This window comes from Miniopterus schreibersii, assembly GCF_964146895.1.
Source record: "Miniopterus schreibersii genome assembly, chromosome: 7".
Taxonomy (NCBI): Eukaryota; Metazoa; Chordata; class Mammalia; order Chiroptera; family Miniopteridae; genus Miniopterus; species Miniopterus schreibersii.
This window is the reverse complement of record NC_138108.1, coordinates 50519013-50539687: the sequence shown is the minus strand read 5'-3', so window position 1 is coordinate 50539687 and position 20675 is coordinate 50519013. Positions and strand designations below refer to the sequence as shown.

The window sequence follows — 20675 nt, the reverse complement described above, 5'->3', positions numbered from 1 at the left end:
TCTGAGTGGTGGGTTTTGAGTAATCTTTACTTTCCTCTTGGTGCTTTTCTCTATCCCTGCTTTTTTTGTTTTTCAAATAATGTGTTAATCTTAACATCAGAAAAAATAATGTAAAGTGTGTGCTGTTTTTTTGGGGTGGTGGTGGTGAGGGGGAGTCACACCACCACAGTGTCCCTAGGAGAATAACCGATACAACTACTTTGGAGAGCAACTTGGACACACCCTGGATTGCTGAGAATGCCACTCCCCTGTGACCTGGAGACTTCACTTCTAGAACTAGGCCCTCAACAGAGAGCATGTGTGCAAGGACGTGCACATCTACAACATTTGTAATGCTGCACAATTGGAAGAGATATCATGCCCTCAGCTGCAGAATGAACACATTGCAATAAATACACTTAATGGAATATGCATAGCTGTGGGAAAGAGTGGATGAGAACTATACGTGTCACCATGGATAAGGCTCAGAAACATAACACTGAGGACAACAATGTGAATGTCCTTAATGCCACAGACTGTATACTTAAACATGGTTAAAATGGTAAATTTTGTGATATATATTTTACTATAATTAAAAAAAAATACCCAAAACATAACATTGAGTCAAAAAACAAATTGTAGGAATAATATGAAATTAAACTTGTAAACCAAAACTATGTAATTATTTATGGGTATACACATATTTTTAATAATACAAAAAATAAATGTGAGAATACTAAACACTTGAGTTCAGGATACTGAACTTATTTCTATGGGAGGAAAGGGGGTGGGTCACACAAAGCTGGGCAGTTACACAGCAGGCAACTGCATCTGAAATGTTTTATTTCTTCAAATAATCTGAAGCAAATATGGAGGCAAAATGTTAAGATTTGAGAAATCTGGGTAGTAGGCATATGGATGTTCATTACATTAGTCTATTTTTCTGTATGTTTGAGCTGTATCATAAGAAGCCTATGGTCTTTGCCAGGCCATGTGTCTCCTTCCCCCACTTTGGTGGAACTATAGATAGCGATTACCATAGACAATAGCTGTTTTAGATGGTTGGCCAACAAAATCATGCTCCCTAGCCTGTTCTTACCAGTCAGAGCTTCAATAACCCTCAAGGCAGAATTCAAATGTCCCTCTTTTTTCAAGCCCACACATTTAAAAATTGCTGTATTCATCTAAATTAATAGTAATATTAAAGGACCCTAGGCTTTGAAGGACTCTGCCATTTATAAGAATCTCACCTATCTGTTCATCTGTCAGGCAGCTCTGCTCCACCCTTAGGCGCTGGGCTTTCACTGCTCAATGACTTTCAAAGTCATTTTTAAGGCTGTGTCTCTGGTAGTCTAGTGGCTATAAATTAACATGTTCTTTCACTCCATCAGTCCAGGCTCAATTGTACTTTAACTCAGTGGTTGAAGCTGTGGACTCAAACCACCTAGATTAAAATCCTGGCTCTCCCATGCAACTTGCTTTGTTATTTTGGATTCTTTTTGCCATGAAATGGAGATTAAATGATACAATGAGTTAAAAACACTTAACCCTGGGCTGCCACCTAATGAGCCCTCAGCAAACCTTCCCTATTATTCTCATAATCATAGTTGCATATCATCTCAGGCCCTCAGTTTCCACTGCTATGAAGTGAAGGGCTTAGTCCAACACCATGGTACTAAACTATCAAAGGTAGTTTATGGTTGCCATTTAATTTGCTGCTCCTACTAACAAATAGAAAAGAGTAAAAATATTGACGGATAGGAAAACTCTGGCCCCTCATCAAACTCTCTGCTTTAGGGTCTCTTTGCAGAATGTAACTTCTAAAATGCCCTTATCTTCTTCTTTAGCCAAATTGTAGGTCTACAAGTCTGCTAGTGCTCTATGAGATGTACTGAGGCAGGCACTCTTATGCTCCTCTACAGTCAGAAACCCTGGTTCTTGGGAGGAGTTCATGAAATGTTTGATGAATAAGTGAATGAATGCAATCAGTAGTGTCTTGGCTTCAGTCGTATGCTGGATATCCCGGGTGCTGTGTAAATCTCGAAGTATTCAGGCCTTGTTCTGATGCAATCCTGTGTTATATTTCTACATAGGTTGACTTAACAGGGTATCTCATTAAGACCATAATTTAAATCTTTTTTTCCTGTTTATTGTCTGGATTATGAGCCTTTGAGTTTTTTAGAAGAAAAGTAGTATGTGGAATCTAAGGGGTAGCTACTGATGATTTTTCATGATTGCAATTTATTAATTAGACTGAAAAAATACTTCTAACAACTTTGCCTTGATAATCTGAGGACGTGAGTTTTATTTCCAATCCTCCCTGTCTGAGAAAGGTTTTTATTAATGAGGAAAGTGTAGGCAGCTGGCTCTCCTCAGTCTTTGTTCCCAGATACCTCAGTTAAAGAGAAATCAAATTCCTTTTCCATTATACCTGAATTAAAAACAATTTATTAACTCCATGGATAGTCCTCATCATCCACAAATTTTCTCTATATTCTTAGATGATTTTATTTTTTCTAAAAGCATAAGTTTGGAATTCCCCATTATAGGATGGGGTTGATAGGATAAAAAACAACTTTCTAGACCATACCCTAAAATTAACTATATTACTGTATTTTATCTGAGTGAAGGTCATTGGAATCTGTGGTGATTTCCCCCCTCCAAGCTGAGCCATTAACTACTAAAGCTGGGGGTTGGTTTGTGTGTGTGTCTTATAAAAACTGAGTCCAGAGATAAAAGAATTTTCATTCCATCAAAATTGTTTTGATCTTTTCCAACAGTGAACATTATAAAGCAAAACAATAACAAAACAGCTAACAAATAGTAAAAGGATCCAGTTTTTGTTTTATCTCCCTTCCTAATTTCTCTGCCTCCTTTCAACTCTCTTGCTGCAGTGAAAAAGCTCAACAGATGAGCGAAAAGAAGAAAGAAGGGGTGAGATAAAAAACTGGGTTATTGATTCCTGAAAAATTGAGACTTGTATATGGTCGATACTTTTCACAGGCTACAAGAGAACATCAGGCTCAGAGCATATTGTGGCTACTCTTCATGCTTGTTTTAGATATAATGACCATCAAAAGGGTAATCGTTCAGGGGTTTTCCTTTCAGGGCCTAGTAAGGAGGCTCTGGAGCTTTTCCAACAGGTTGGTCCTAAGATGGATGGCAGAGTACTTCTTTCCTCTCTGGTGCATCTGGGTCCAAGCAGAGGGAAGGGGATGGGACAGCGGGCGGCAGGGACGGCAGTAGCAATGGCCCCCACCTGCTTTTTTGTATATGGGCTCCCTCAACCTTGACAGTTATTCGTCACCCAAAACTCCAAGTCCTTATTTAGAAACTTTGACTCAATCTGAGAAAAAATGAGGTACTTGCATTGCAATTTTTAAAGAATTTATTTAACAAATACTTACTGAGAATCTATTATATATGGAGAATGGGCCTAACCAGAAAGGTGAGCAAGACTCACCGTTCTCCTCAAAGAGCTGATAATCGAGGACTTTTTACCTCCAGAGAGAAGGGCCCTGTGGTGGTATAAAAACCTGCTTGGTTCCCCTTGTCCCCATGCTTTAGACACATCACTCTGTCCTAAAAACCATAGGGACATCTATTAGTGGTCATAGATGCTACTGACTAAACTGGACATGTCTATTGCCAGTATATCTTGTTTACTTTCTAAGTGCTGTGTTTCAACATTACATCATAAATACCAGGTTATATAATAATTATTGTTTATTAACTTCACAAAACTCATATTTTCCAGGCAGATGTACACATTTTGAAAGGTATAAAGTATTTTAAAATCTTGCAAATAATCCCAGGTGATTAATAGTATGATTTTACAATGTACTAAAAAAACACTGATTTAATTGCTTTTTATCTCAGTTGTCTCACTAGGAAGGCAAGACTAGTCAAATTAGATATTTGTGATTTAGTAGTCTGATTCCATCTTAATGTAAATTAACAGTAAACATCTGAAAACAACAGAGAAGGTTAAAAAATTTTTTTTTTAAGCTTGGGTAATTAAATCCTGAATCAAAATGGTATTTAGCACTAGAATGTAATATGCTACCTACTGCTCAGTCTATTATCTATCATTATCTTCTGAAACCTGTAATTGGACCAACAGGAAACCATTCATAATAATAAGTTTGTTCAAAGTCATCTGTTTGCTGGAGTCTGGGGTGCAAAGCGCAGTCGTATTGAACTGAGGCAAAACCACTTACTCCATCCTTCCCTTTGTTTGCTCATTGCTGTTGCCACAAAGGACAGTGACGCTGCACACCGGCGCGGCCCAAAGCGTCTACCAACACTGCTGAAAAAACAGGCATTTTCCCTGCATTCTGTGAATGGGCCACATAAATCGTATTTGTTGCAAGATGGGGTGCCATTGAACCCGACCCATGCCCCGCCTGGGGTGTATGCACATAACCATGCTCAACACAGCACTGGGGCAAGCAATCTGCCCTCTGGAATTGCCACTGGATTCAACCACTTCGTTCTTTTATTAATCCTAGCGCTGGTTTTATTTTTCAGTGATTTTTTTTTTTGGTAGTTATCTATGTTCCTCTATCGCAGCTATCCAAACATCAGGTTGCACAGGGCTCCTGTACACATTTAAATCTAGGAGATTTAAATGGAAAAGCAACACAGCCATTATTGGTCTATTTTCAGTTTTCATTATCAATAAAACAAGACATCAGCATTTTCATGCTGTGTGAAGCCTTCAGGGAAGTGCAATGATGCTGTCATTATCTTTAGACCAGGCTGCCGCCTGCCCACACTAATGCAAATGGAATGGTGAGTCCAATAAAATAAAAATAAAACAATGAAAGGACTGGAGTCACAGAGTGGGCTGCTGACCTGGTCCCCTGCGTGGCTCCCTGAAAATGTCCCTTCAAATTTAGCGGAACCTGGGATGGTAAAGACCACAGATCTTGACAGAACATAAATTCGCTTCATAATGAGATTAGTAGGCAGGCAGAATAAATGTCCTGCTGTTACATTAGAGGCAGGCTCTAATCTGGTGTTTTCCATGGAAATGATCATTTTCTTTGCAACAGGGGAACTGAGGATGCAACTAGCTTAAATCCGACAGGTTCTGTTTTGCCATGTAGTTATTTTTCAGCTTCCTCTGTCTTTTTAATAGCAATTTTCAGGAGGTGTATATATGAGTTGTGAGTCTTAAGGACTATTACCAACATGAGTTATAGGTGTTTATGTTCATGATCATCAGTCGTGTTTCCCTGACTCTCCTTTTAAGAAAAGTTCTGTGCAACCCTCCTCCCCCTTCTAAATGGGAGCCCTGCTGTGGAGGAGGTGTTGAGACCCCCAGGGTCCTCTCATGCTAGCCTTAAGGATCAAAGGTAGAATAGACTCACTATTGTATTTATGGTATATTGCAGCTCTACTACTTAAAACCACTGGAAACAAGTATCACGTACTAAAGAGCTTTAAGAAAATGCCCAGATCAAGTGAACCCACGTGGTCTCTGAGTAGAACAAAGGCGTCGAGTATGCAGCTTGATTGCAAGGGACTTCTTTGGTTTTCAGCAGAAGGCAATCTCACCTGGAGTACAATACCCTCCTCTCATTAAAAATGCAAGATAGGATCTCCTCCTGAATCCTTTCTACAGAACCTGATGCAGGTTCATGGGCTGCGTGGCCCTCAGCAGTGAGTGGCATTTAATCAAAGCTTCTGTGAAATAATCTGAGTTTCCCGAGCCCTGTAAAGTCAGCAAGCTTGTTAAGAGGCCCTTTCAAAGGGAACGGAAGATCAGACTCTGAATTTACGCGCGTTTGAAGCTTCTGCATAGAAGCCAGAGACAATTTAATGTACACTTATTACTTCTACGTTTTCTAGGGCCCAGGCTGCAGACTCCCTACTTCTCTGTGACATTGCTCATAGAGAATAGATCATTTGCTAGTGTCCCATTTCATAGCATTTTGACACATTGTTTTTCTTAGGCTGAAAAGAAACCACAGAAACCTCTTGCCTTTGCATAAGCATTTCACAATTTATGCATTGGTTTAAGAACATTATTGCATCTAATGAAACCATTCTTTCTGCACTTGGTACATCCATTCCAAAAGTTGAACTGCAAATCCAGTTACTTTAAAGAGGAAATTATTTTTTGGCCCAATTTAACAAGTTTTTTTTTTGTTTCAATTTTTCACTTCTCGATAGCTTAAACTGTGTCTCTACTCATATTTTTTATGTGTCTAATTTGCAAATGTCAGGGAATTTAAAGTGAATTCTCCTATGCTCATAATTTTCTCTGCTTTCTGTCGACTCCTTCCTTATTACATGAAATAGTTCAAGGAAAGATGGACTACTTCTCCATTAGGTAAGTGGTCCTATGTTTATCGGTACTATCTTTCAACTTACCTTTTCATTTCCACAACTCTTCCTTCCTTGTCCCAGCATATTCTGTCCCCATTCCTCTCTGTACCTCCGTGTTTATAATTTTTGAAAAAAATTTACCTTTATTGTTAAGTATGACAGATGTCCCCCCTTTGCCCCCATTGACTCCCTCTACCGCCCCCCCAAGGCCTTCACCGCACTATTGTCTGTGCCCATGGGTTATGCAAATTCTTTAGTTTACAATTTAAGTTGCAAACAGTAACTGAGTCCACTTTGCTGAGCCTCCAGTATAGTTGGCACATGTTAATGATTTTCTAATGTCATCCTGTGTATTAAACTCACAAAGTTAATGTTAAAGTTTCATGTTGAATAATCTCCCTGAAGGAATTTCCTGAATTATGGTTGCTTACCTCATATAAATGAACTTGTTCTTGAGTTACGGCAAAGATCAGTAACACGTTATTTTGCACCAGTTTATCAATGAGTTGTCCAATTGTTGGATATTCCTAAAATTAAAGTAAAGATGTTAAGTGTCATCTTAACAAAAACATGCAAAATAAAGGAAAGAATGTTTCTTTCAAAGATATCTCGATGAATATGACATTTCAATGCTCGTAGGCATTATTGCATCTGTCACTTTAAGTAAACAAATATACAATTGGTATTACTTACTAAATTTGTTTAATAATTGTTTCTTAAATCTGATAAATCCAGTTAATTCCTAAGAGTCTGTCAATGAGTTGTGGTGTACTTAAGCTCTGTTACTTCTAAGGAGATAGCTTGAAATTTATTTAATGGCTGGTAGTGGGTCATATTTTAACATCTCCTCTTCTAAGAGCCACTTGCCAGCAAGCTTGAGTTGGAGGGAATGTTAGAGAGGACGGAGGTAGACAGACTATGATGGATGTGACTGGGCAACTCTTGTAGCTCTGAAGCTGGTACTGGAATTGAATGGGGTGAGATAAGGGCTGAGGAAGGGGCAGCCTGCTGAGGAATGACACTATGATCCCTACGTCTATCTGACTTGAGACATTCCTGTGCCAGTTCCTGCGTTTGGTCATGTTGCCTTTTTGATGTCACTAATCAATTTTATGGGATCCTGTGATGTTCTCACAGGACAGTTGAAAACACATTGCATTGCACATCTGTTCCATTGACACGTCATTCCCAAGTGACAGGGATCCTTTAAAAAATAAAGAAGTCATTTATTATCAAATCTGAAGATGACCGTTACTTTCCAAGGCTGAAGAACACGCCTCGCATTTACCTCTCATGTGAATCTAAATATGGATAATGTAGAAAGAGGAAACGCAAGGGAAAGAGTAGCCTGCAAATAACTAAACTAAGAATTTGTCAGTGGCTCTGAAATCAGCCAAAGAGGAGGGTCACTGTACACTGGTGTGGTGTGTTCACATATTCGCAGCACTTCAAGTAAATGACACCACGGCAACTCTGGCTGTGTAATACGTGCTTTCCATGTCATTTGGATTTTTATTAGTAGATATTGGTAGAATCCAAGTAAGATAAATCTTCCTGAGCCTGACATTTTCACTGTCCTCTGCTGTTCAACTGCCCAAACACTAAGCATCTTTCACTCTTAAGCATGAATTCCTCCGATGCTGGCTGCTCCTAACCCCCACATGTTCTCAAACCTTTCAACTGCTGTGCATCGCATGTGTAGCCAGAATCATACCATGTAGCCCTTCATGGGTGGGCGATTATGATTTCCTACAATTGGTTTAGTTCCCACAATTATCTTGCAAGTTCCTCAAGGCCAGGGACCATGTCTTATTGTTTTGTGGCCCAGGAACCTGGCCCAGTGTTGAGGGCATGGAAATAGATCATGGCTTCAGTGCATGTGTAGGAACTCAGCAAGAGTGAATTGAACATTTATTAGATGAGAAGGGTCATATTAACCAACAGGTAGTGTTTGCTTCTATGGTCCTGCTTTTCCCAAGATATCTATTAAGGGGCATTTGAAAAGTTGCAACAAAAAAAAAGGAATTAATTTCTCACAGTTTCTTGCTCCTTATTGACTAAAAGATAAAATGTGGCTACCCTCATAGACCCTGTAACATGGAAAGGCAGTTTATATGACTAAAGAATATATAAGCTTGGGGAATACATTCATGTTGAAGTTTAGAAATTTAGGCAAGAAATGATAGCAGATAATTTATGAACCATTAGATTTTTTTAAACTAATTGGTAGCACTGTATTAAGCCTTTACATACATTATCTCACTGAATTCTTTTTTGGAGAGTAATTTTTTTTCTAATCTGAAATTAGAATACCCTTTCTCTCTCTCTGTTTCCTTTTCTCTCCTCTCTCTCCCTCCCTTTATCTCCCCTACATGACTTCTACAGCTTTGTCATTTTAAGAAGTCGCTTAAATTCTCTGTACCACATTTTTCCAGATATTAAATGGGGATAATATAACCTTCTCAGGTTGCTGCTTCATAATTCAATTCTACTTCTTAAAATAGTCAGCACCCACTATGTTCCAGGCATTTCTGGCCCTGAGGAGCGCCCATTAGAGAAATAAACACAGACGGCAGCAAACACACTTCCACACAATGATGGGGAACAAGATATCTATGTGCAAGAGAGAGGGGAGAAGTGATCATTATCTGGCCAGTGGAGGTCAAAAAGGGCCCCCTGGGAGCAGTCATGATTGAGCTGGGTTTTAAAGAATAATTAAGAGTTTCTCAGCAGCCTAAGAGGGAAGGTCATTCCAGGCAGAGAGAATAACATGTGCAAGAACATGGTAGCCTCACGGTCTGTTCAAGGAATGTGTTAAGTACGTAGGATTGTGATGAGAATTGAATGAGCTAATGTGCATTGAAGGAGCTCTGAAAATTTTACCTTGTTTTACATAAGTCAAGTGTTTCTTTCCTTGCATGTCACCAGCATTTTTTAAATGACAAAAAATATGCCAAATGTTAATAGGCACCAACCAACCAGTGCTTGACTAATTGTTTCTGCAGAGCCCCATGGTCCAGGAAAGTATGGCGTTATTTAGGGGGCATGCACTGGGACCATCATTCACAGCGACTCCTAGGTAATTACTGTTTTGGTCTGAGCCCCCCTTTCTAGGCCTGTGGTTGAGAACAGAATGAGCTGACTGTACTGCTCTTTGTTGGCCTCCAGCTCTTCAAAAAATTGGGAGGTTCTGGGATCATCTGTGCTATTGCAGATCCAAACTTCCCTTATAACCCCACCACCCACCTGTACTCCTGTGGGAACCTCTAAGGGTTGTGAGGATCCAGACTGGGCAATTTGTTCACCTCAACTCAGAAAATGTACACTGTTTTCACCGAGTGTGGGTTATTCGGCTATGTCCTACAGCAATGATTGCTTCATTTGCCTTCTTGTAGCCCTGAAAACAGTGTAGAGTGCAGATTACACACCAAGACAGTTGACATGGAGTATTCATTCTTGCTGTCCAGGTGACAGAGCCCATCATTAGGAATCACGATGCCTGCCAGTTTGCTGTCCATTCCAAAATGAGAATCAGCATCGCTCACAAAGACCAGGAGATGGAGGGAGTCGTTCCGCCAGCCAATTTTTTCCTACAGTGAGAAAGGAGCATTTGGATTGTATTGGATATAGACAGGCATTTATCAAGAGTGACTCAATTATGACACATTCAGATTATAAAAATTATATTGCTGGTCTATTTTAGCCTTTTTCATCTATTGTGAGTTGATAATATTAATGTATTAAAATCACAAAATACTGTGATGATTGTTACTTTCTGGATAACATTTTCAGATGATTTATATTTCAGAAAGAAAAAAAAGTTCCACTACAATCAGTATCCAGTTGATCTCAACTTTTTACATAGTTATTTTTACTGTCCAGTTTCAATTTACCAGACAAATGAGGGGAGGGCGGTCACAGAGCGTCCCAAATCCAAGCTGAAGCAAAACTAGTCAGAAAGTGGCACGAAATGGACTCCGAGTAAGCCTGTTTCATTAAACTGTCACCCAACATCTGGGGACATTTTTCTCTTCCTACTGTATCATCTAAAAATTATAAACATAATAGAAGGATAAGAATTGCCTATCAAAGTATCACCCTGCGGTACTGCTAATTAAGATGGGCTGATGGCTATTTCTTAGCAGAGCTCTCCCCTTTAATTAACGTTAGTCCAGGAACTAGTTGGGCAAAAGCACATCCTGGCTGCACCATCCTACCTGATCCTTCCTTCCTCCCCTAGATCCTGGCCCTCCCACCTTCTAGGAACTTCAGCCTGTGTGTTTCCTGATATTTTCCACCAAGGGCTGTCATCTCAAGATAGGGGAATCCTTCCTGTGGATTCGTGCTTGACTGTCAAGGACAAGTGGTGTTCCTGCGCTGTTGTAGACATGGTGTGGCTTGGGATGTTTATTTTGTTGGTTCAAAACAATAGATATTTACAGTGGTATCTCAGTTTCCTAACATCTCCGTTGACGAACATTTCGGGTTACGAATGCTGTAAACCTGACAGTAAATGCTTCGGTTTTCGAACACTGCTCAGAAGTTGAACATGCCACACGGCTTCTGCTGAGGGCAAGATCCTGAGGCCCAGCTGCGGGCTGTTGATCCCTCAGTTTTCCAATGTTTCAGAACTCGAATGGTCTTCTGGAATGGATGATATTCGGAAACCGAGGCACCACTGTACTCATATGTAGAGATTTATACTGATTCAGGGCATTTTTACTTTTTTTAATTTCTGCGTTTGATTTTTTTTTTACAATGATTAACTAAAAAAAGATTAATCTGATTTAAAACTGAAAATTAATCACACATCACTTGCTGTAGTAAAATCTCCCCAAGACTTCTACAATTTTATTAGGTTATTCAAATATTAGGCATAACACTGTCCCATTGTAACATGATTGAATTAAAATTTTTACAGAAATTCTGTTTTTAGAAAAATATCAAATGGAGAAATATGGCAATTAAAGGAAAGATAAAGTTAGCCAAGCTTTTCAAAGTAGGTGTGCTAATAAGAGATGAAATTTGTGTTATCACAATAAAACACCCTTCCCCTCAGCATACCTTACACACGGCAGCTTGCATAATTGCATCAAATCCACCTTCGGGTGTGTCGATATTAGCAGAAATTTTCTGATTCTTCACAATTTCATTGAATCTTTCAGCATCATTTGTCAATGGCAAAATGTGCTTGAATCCAAATGTAGGTAAGCAGAAGTATGGAATACTACTGCAAAAGTAAAATTGAAAAGATTCTTGATGAAATATGATATAACACAATTAATAGATCTAATAGTCTGGCAACATTGTCTTAAATGAAAATGAATTTTTCTGAAGAGTCTGACTCTGTAACTTGGCTATGAGTCTCACTGCTAAAGTTGTCATCTCCCACCCACCTCTTCCAAATTAACCATATTAGCTACTTAGAGCTCACTGTGTCATACTCTGGCTCAGGCTCAGATAATAACAGATAATCAGGTGATCAGACTCCCCACTCCTGTGTGTGTGTGTGTGTGTGTGTGTGCATGTGTGTGTAATCATTACTTCCTATTGCCTCTCAACCAAAATCCACCATCACTCTCAGTCTTGCTGCACAGTGACTCATACTTGATGACCTAAGCTGTCATACTAAGTATGAGTCACCCTGAGAGTGAAAACTTTCTTTTCCCTCCTCTACTCCTTCCTACACTCCCAGTCCTGCTTGCCAAGGGCCCCCAAACCAGAGCAGGACTCTTGGTTCTAGATCCCAACTGTACTATGACTAAACAGACTGTTGTGGACCAACCTAGAAATAAAACTACCACTTAATACAGTGTACATCTGGGGAAAATGTTATGTTAGGATATCTGCCCCCAAAATATTATAGTAAAACAGAAAGAGCTGATCATAAATTCAGCCACATCTTATTCTGAACACCATTTAGTAGCTGTGCATAAGAATTGGGGCAAGTTCCTCAACCCTCTGAGTTCTGGGTTTTCATTTGTAGAATGGAGATAATAGTATTGAGCAAAGTTTCTTAAAATGAGGCCCCTGGACCAGTAGCATGATCATCACTTGTTATAAATGCAAAATCTGTGGTACTACTCCAGACCTACTGAGTTAGAAATGTTAGGGGTGGGCTTTGCAATCTACATTGTTTTAAAGCTTGAGAAACACTGGTGTAGAAGTAGAGACAAAAGGTGTAGCCCCCAGTGAGGTTGTGGTGTACTGCCTGGGGAGAGCTAGTTGGCTCTTCTAAGAGCAGCTTTGCAGGTTCAGAAGCCTGTCTTGTCAACACAGAAAGAGCCAGCGAATCTTTCGGGGTCAGGCTCCTGTTCATCAAGTTCATCTGCCTGAGTTTACAGTCAATCCTCATTATTCATGATTCTATATCTGCATACTCACCTACTTGCTAAAATTTCTTTGTAACCCCCAAATCAATACTCTCAGTACTTTCTCAGTCATTCATGGAAATGCACAGAGTGGCCAAAAAATTGAGTCACCTGATACACATGTTCCCAACTGAGGTCAAACAGGGCTTTGCCTTCTTGCTTTAGCTTTCATATGTAAGCAGGTGTCCTTTCCATGGTCTATTTGGTGCCACGTTTTTTGCATTCTTGTGCTTTTGGTTGGTGATTTTGCTGTTTAGAATGGCCCTTAAGTGTGGTGCAAAAGGCTGTCTAGTGTTCCTAAGTGCAAGAAGGCTGTGATGTGCTTTGTTGTGGCATGAGTTATAGTGGCTGTTGGCTGTGAGTTCAATGTTAATGGATCAGCAGTATATATTAAATAAGATGTTACAGACAGAAAACAAAATTATGTATTGATCAGTTGGTGAAAACATGACCAGAGGCTCATGGGAACATAACCCTGTGTTTCCCTTAGGAGCAATGGTTCAGCATTTGCTAATTCAGTGTTCAAGGAGACTATACAAGACTCTTGTGAATAATGAAAATCAACTGTATGTACAAATTAGTTTGACTATGGATTTGTTCACACAGAGTATTAGAGCTCTACTGGGACCAGAATGCTGCTGTCTGCAAGGGTAGTCATTTTCTTACTATCAGTAGACTTTCACAGAAAGCATGTCATAATCTGATGTGTCCTCAGGGTCCAAAACAAGGGAAATTGGAGGCCCCCAGCACTAACTGGTACAGTTGGAGATGTCCCAACACAGCCATCTCCAGAATGGGTGCTCCTGGTCACCCCACCTGTAGTCAGCTAACAAAAGTTTGTGGAGCTAGAAAAGCCAAGGAGACTAGAAACTGCAAGTGCCTTGGCTAAGGCCCTTGGATGAGTATGGCCTATACTTGCATCTGTGATCCCCACTTCTTTGCACTCCTCTAACCTACCAGGCTCTTTCATTCTTTTAGCTATGACAGGATACCTGGTCTAGTGGGTCCAGAAGCCAGTCTGTCAATCACTTCCCTTCCAGAGAACTTTTCATATTTCCTTTCTGATTCATTGTGTTTAACTTTAGCTCTCAGAAGGCAATCTATTCTCTTGTTTTTAATATTTTGCATGGGCTTTCATTGCAACTCTGAAGAGTTTACCACAGATAGCATCTACCTAGTAGAATAGTGGTGAGGCTTGAATGAGATCAAATGTGCAAAATACACAGCACAGTGAGCTTTTCCGAGTAAGTGCTTCCTAAGCATTATTGTCATTTCTAACATAAATCACTTCACACAGAATCTAGCACACACTTGTGGACAGATCATAGATTTGGCTAATGATATCTCTACAATCATATGGTTTTCTCCTGACTAAAATAATAATGCATGTTCATTGAAGAAAATTTGGGTTTTATATAAAACTGTAAACAAGAAAATGAAAACATAAATTTTAATGGTTATGAGATGTATCATAGTTTATTTGACCATCTCTCTATTACTGAAAATTTATTTCAGAAATTTTTCTGTAATTAAATAATGTAGTGATCCTTCTACATACATCTTTGCAAACTCCAAAAGGCCTTACAGACGAAATTAAAATAGGTTTTACAAGTGTGGTGCAGAGACCCTCAGAGGTCCCTAAGACCTTTCCACAGTCCTAAGGTCAAACTCTTTTCACAATAATAAAAGATGTTATGTGTCTTTTTCACTGTGCTGACATTTGCACTGATGATGCAAAAGCCACAGTGAGCAAAACTGCTGGTGCCTTAGCATGGCACAAAAGACACAGGCACAAAACTGTATAGTTGTCTTTACATTTTTTACCAATAAACATCTACTAAAATAACTTTTAAAATGCAAATTTTACTTGATTGTCCTTGATGGCGCAGTAAAAGTTATTAATTTTATTATGTCTACACCCTTAAAAACATGCTTTTAAAAAAGTATTTCTGTGTCCCACAGTAGAAATATGCATATAACACCTCTGCTGCTCACCAAAGTACAATGTTTATAGTGGAAAAGCACTTTTGTGATTGTCTGAGCTGAACTGGCCCTTTTTTAATAGAATACTATTTTCACCTGGGGAATACTGGACAGTTAAACAAATACCTAATCCAACTTAGTTATTTGGCACATACGTTCTTAAAAATAAGGAAAGTGAGCCTGTCACTTCAAGGAAAACAACCATCAGTATTTGCTGCCAAAGATAAAATTCGAGGTAGCTGGAAAATTAGAATTTTGGAAAACTTTCATCTGCCACCCATGAGATTAACAGCTTCCCAATGTGTTAAGAATTATCTGATGATATTGATGGTGATATTAACAAATGTGATGTTTCCAATATTATATCATGAAATTTGGAAGATCTGTGTAACTCAGTGAAGCAATGTTTTCCACAGGGCCAAAGCATTATATTACAAAATCACTCACATTAGTAAAAGCCATTCAAAGTGCAAGACAGACCAATGTCTTTTAACATAACAGAATATGAAAAGTTGAGATATTGTTTCAGATTCCATATCGAAACTAACTTTTATCTCTTGTTTAGTTTGAATGTAGTATCGAATAATATCCACTGTCATAAGAAAAAACTGTTAGATGTGTCTCCCTTTTCTAACTATATATGTGAGCTTTGACTTTCCACATGGAATCTAACCAAAACAAAATATTTCAACAGATTAAATGCAGAAGCAGGTATAAGAATCCAGTTGTCTTCTATTAAACCAGATGTTAAGAGATTTGTAAAAATTTGAAAACAGGCTACTCTTTTTGCTGATTTTTGTTTTGGAAAATGTATATTTTTGGGGGGTAAAGTTGTGTTATAGTAAAATACAGTGCATTTCTTCTTGTAATTATAAAATAAATCAATAACTAATGATTTTAAAATTTTCTCAGTTTTATTTTCTAATATGCTGAATATTGATAGAGATAATCCACACAGACTAAAGCTATTGGGAGGGAGGTCTTAATTTTTAAGAGTGTGAGAGAGTCCTGAGATCTCTCTAGTTTAAGAACCACTAGATTAAAATAATTAAAGATACTAAATGTTGATGAGAAGAAGAAAATTAATACTTGTTTTGAATATTTGTTATGTTCTGAGTTTATTCAATTCTCACGATTGTCCTAAAAGGTGAATATTATTATCTCTGTTTAGAGGTGAAGAGAACGAGTGAGTTCAAAGAGAGTAAGTTTTTGTGCAAGGTTATAATTTAAACCCAGGTCTGAAAAACTCCATGCTCTTTCCTCTTACGTCTTATTGCCTTTCTACTAAATAACGTTTTTATTCCATAATTACAAGGTTTGGGCTGATCAAAGGATTGACTTTTGTGTTTAGTGTTTGAGTTCTTGGTGTGTATATGTGTGGGGGCAGGTATCTGGACAAAGAAACTGGGAGAATTAAGGATGTAATAGGAAAGGAAAAATATAATGTTGCAGCAAGAAAAGAACTTTATAAGTTTAACTAATGGCAATTTTGCCAACAAGAATAAAAGAAACACTTTAGAAAATAGAAAAATATTGACCTTTCAAGAGATCAAATATATAATCCTCCTTTGGGTCCCCATTCACAGTACTCTATTGTTGATAGTAGCTACCATTTATTTAGAGCTTCAAGGTCAAGCCCTGTACTAAATGCTTCCATTCATTACCTCACCCAATCCTTAAAACCACTCTGTGTGATCAGCTGTTATTCCAAACTGAAGATTTGAGAGGTGAAATGATTCACCTAAAGTGACATTGGGAGTGGTAGGTGAATCAGTACCTATTCCAGGGCTGACTCCAAAGCCCATGTTCTTAACTACGCTACACCATGTGCCTGCTCCCCAAAGGATTTCAGCTCCCTGAGGACTTGGTCCAGATCTTTTTTTCCAGAGATCCCATGCCTAGCACAATGTCTGGCACATAGTTTGAGCTCTGTAAGTTTTTGTTGAATGGATGAATGTATAAATCAATGCATGAATAGAATGCATAAAATGCCAGAATGCTTTCCTTCTCTAGAAGCCTGATTAAGGACAGGATCTTATTGTTAGTTCAAGATGCTGGGCTGCCAGCTTAGATGAACCGTTCAAGTTTGTTCATTTTAATTATTGTTTTTCTGGTAACATTTCATACCCATTGTTCCCGATGGTCATTTTTGTACTTTGTATTTCCACATCTTATCTGGCCTATGACAGAAAGGATGATTTTAAGCAAAGCCTTAGGGCAGAAGAAGCACTTTGTAATGCTAGTTAGAATTGCTCCACTAGACTTCCCACTGAAGCTTGTTGCAGGAGAAAGACACATAATATACAGAAATTTTAGGCTGGTACAACATTCTTGGATTTTTTTAAAAGGCCAAAAACATTAGAAATGCTTTTATATTAAACAGGAGGCTATTAGCACCAAGCTTACTTCCCTTTACAAGTGAATTAAGTAATTGATAACAATAATCATAACTTACTATTTATTATACAGCATTTTTGAAAATATAATTTATTATATCTCTATAGAAATCTGTTTTTTCAGTGTTGCAGGAACTGGTGGATGCCACTCAGTATCCATTCTTTATTTTCATCTATACTAACAAAACTTTGATTTTATTTGCAGTAGCAATGTCCTTCCTTTGCAGCTAGCTGTGGCTATGTTACTAAGTTTTGACCAATGAGACACAGTGTAAGGAGTTGTGTAAATTTTCTGTAAAAACTCTTTAAATTGAGGAAATAAAATTCATCATCTATTTGTAATTTTTAAAAAATCTTACCGAACATGTCATAGAAAGAATCTTCCCTGATCTGATCAAAGGAATCCAAAAAACCACTAGCTAACAATATACTTAATGGTGAAATGTTGAAACTTTCCTCCTAAGATCACAAGCAAGATAAAGAGCAATTTCTATCTATTTCTATTTCAAATTGTACTAGAAATGCTAGCCAACATGATAAGGCAAGCAAAAGAAAAAAGAGGAACAAATACTGGAGAGAAAGTTGTTATTCACAGATGACACGATTATATACATAGAAAATCCTAAGGAATCTACAAAAAATCAGAATAGAACTAATAAGAACATTTATCAAGGTTGCAGGATACAAAGTAAATATGCAAAATCAACTGCATTTTTATATGTTATCAACAAACAATTAGAAAAAAATAACATTAACAACAGAATTCGAAAGTCCATAGCAACAAATCAAACAAAGGATGCATAGGCTCTTTACCCTGAAAATGACAAAACACTATTGAGAGAAATGAGACAAGATCTAAATGAATGGAAATATATGTCATGTGCAATAATGGCAATATTCAATATTTTTAAGATGTCCATTCTGCTCAAATTGATGTGTGGTTTCATTGCAATTCTAATCAAAATCTTAGCATACTTTTAAAAGAAATTGACAGGCTGATTCTAAAATTACTATGGAAATGCAAAGGATCTAGAATAGCAAAAACAGAAGAACAACAAAGTTGGACTTGCACTCCAGATTTCAAGACTTTTTATAAAGCTACAGTAATAAAGATTATAAGGTGTTATGGTTACATGACTATATTCAAAGGATCAATGGAACAGAAAAGAGTGCCCAGAATTAGACTCACACATATTCAGCCTTTTGCTATTTTTCAAAGGCATCAAGATGATTCAATGGGGAAAGGAAAATCTTGCTTAACAAATAGTGCTGAATATTTGCATGGAAACAAAGGTGAACCTAGGCCTTTTTCCTCATTCAAATACAACGAACTATTTTGAGGTCATAGTCATAATTGTAAGAGCTTCAAACAAAAAGCTTCTAGAAGAAAACACAGCAGGACTCTTTGTGACATTAAGGTATGCAAAGATTTCTTAGGGCAAAAATGAATTAACCATTACATAAAAAATTGATAAACTGAACTTTGTCCAAACTAAAAACTTTTGCTTGACTAGAGACATTGCTAGAAAAATAAAAATACAATCCACAGACTGAGTGAAAGTATTTGCAAAACACATATTTGACAGAATAACTTTTATCCAGAATATATAAAGAGCATATACAATAGAATGTTAAGAAGACAAATAATCTAATTTTTAAAAGTGGGCAAAATATTTTAAAAGACACCTCACAAAATAAGATGTAAGAGTAGCAAATAAATACATGAAAAGATGCTCAACATCTGTTGTTAAAGAAATGCAAATTTAGTTATAATGAGATACACACTTATTAGAGTGGCTAAAATTAAGGAGACTGACTACACCAAATATTAGCAAGGACTTTAAATAGCTAAAACCCTTACACATTGCTGATGTAAATGCAAAATGATACCCCTGCTTCGGAAAATAATTTGATAGTTTCTTAAAAAATTAAAACTATACTTATACATTTCAGCAATTCCAATTCTAGGTATCTATCCAAGAGAAATAAAAACTCCATCTGTCCACACAGAGACTTACATGCAAGTGATCATAACAGCATTCTTCATCATAGCAAAAAAAGGGAGAGGGTGGATAACACTACAAATGTCCATCAATGGAAGAATGAATCTACAAAGTGTAGTAAGTCCATATAATGAACTATTACTTAAAACAAAAAGGACCAAACTGCTGATAAACACAAAATCATGGATGAATATCAAAAACATTATTTTGAGCAAAAGAAGGCAAACATAAAAGGTATCTACTACATTACTCTATTTATATGAAATCCAAAATTAGGCAAAACCTATCTAAATCACAAAAACCAAAAAGTGGTTGCATCTGACAAAGTAGAACTGATTGTAATGAGGCCTAACAGAAGTTTCTGAGGTGATGAAAATGTTCTATATCATGTTTTATGTGGTGATTACATTGGTATACTCAATTGTCAAAACTCATCAAACTGAACATTTCTGATATGTGCATTGTAGTACATGTCAATTATACCTCAAAGGGGGAAAAAAAGGCAGTGGAGAACAGACCCTATCTCTGATACTTGCATGCAAACACAATTCCTAAGAGTTACAATCAGCGATGAGTTAGTTCCTTTCATGGTCAAATTATTTTTGGTTATGTCCAATTCTAGTTGGAAACCATACTGAAATGTCTTAAAATGATATTATAAAGCCTATTTGTCTTTTACAGAGATTGATGGCTTGGGTGTATACAAGTATTAAAAGCCAATGGAGGTTTGGAAAGTAATTTCATATATTCCAGATTTATAGTAGTAAAGGGCTTGGTTTTGGACCAACCCTGGTCTTAGTACAGATCTGATTAGTCGAATGGCCTTGGGCAAATTCCTAACCTCACTTACTTCCTCTGTGAATAGGGATAACAGGATTTGCTTTGACTTGCTGTTATTAAGACTAAATGATGTAATGTATGTTAAACCTTCAGCATAGAGCCTGGTACCTAACAAATGATAGCTCTTTTTCATTAGAAGAATATTAAATAATTTTATTTAGAACATGTCATTTACTTTACAGGTAAACCATCACAAAGCAACCTGCCTTCAATCATCATCACCTGGATAATAAATGATTTTAATAGCTGTAGCTGATTACAGCATATTATAATGGAGTCACCGCCTAATTTTGTTCTGAATTAGGTAGCAGTGAAGGCTACAAAGGCCTTCCCCAAGCAGTAAGAGAAATCTACATTTCCCAAAGTATGTCAGAGAAAGCTGCAAAACATTTTATTTTGGCAGAAGTCATTGTAGTGTAGTGCAGTAACATACTCTGAGAAAGTGTGGGTTACTGTCAAATGGCCACAGAAGGTGGTGGTCATTTAGAATAGATGGTCTCAAAGGGGCTGGGGCCGGGGCTGAGGCTGGGGCTGGGGCTGGGGCTGGGGCTGGGGCTGGGGCCGGGGCTGGGGCACAGGTTAGTGGAACCTATGGCACAAGACTTGGTCCTCTTGCCTGCAGAACACAGAACCAAACTTGTCATATCTTGACCTACACATGGAGACATATGCTGCAAGGACATAAGGCTAGAACCATGTATTAAGATGACTTTCCCTTGGTTCTGAACGACCCAGGTAACTGAGAGAGCTGCTGAGATCTAACCAGA

General features: G+C 37.8%; 1 protein-coding gene across 3 annotated transcripts in view; it reads right to left on the bottom strand.

The window, feature by feature from the left end:
• The window catches only part of ITGB6 (integrin subunit beta 6), a 121054-nt gene that overhangs the window by 40371 nt on the left and 60008 nt on the right, over positions 1 to 20675 (bottom strand). For all 3 annotated transcript variants that reach the window (XM_081142959.1, XM_081142960.1, XM_081142958.1), the window contains 3 exons: positions 11380 to 11545; positions 9744 to 9905; positions 6747 to 6842 (listed from right to left, as the gene is read on the bottom strand). In XM_081142959.1, the coding sequence (XP_080999085.1) occupies positions 6747 to 6842; positions 9744 to 9905; positions 11380 to 11545 (424 nt within the window). The remainder of the gene's footprint in view (positions 1 to 6746; positions 6843 to 9743; positions 9906 to 11379; positions 11546 to 20675) is intronic.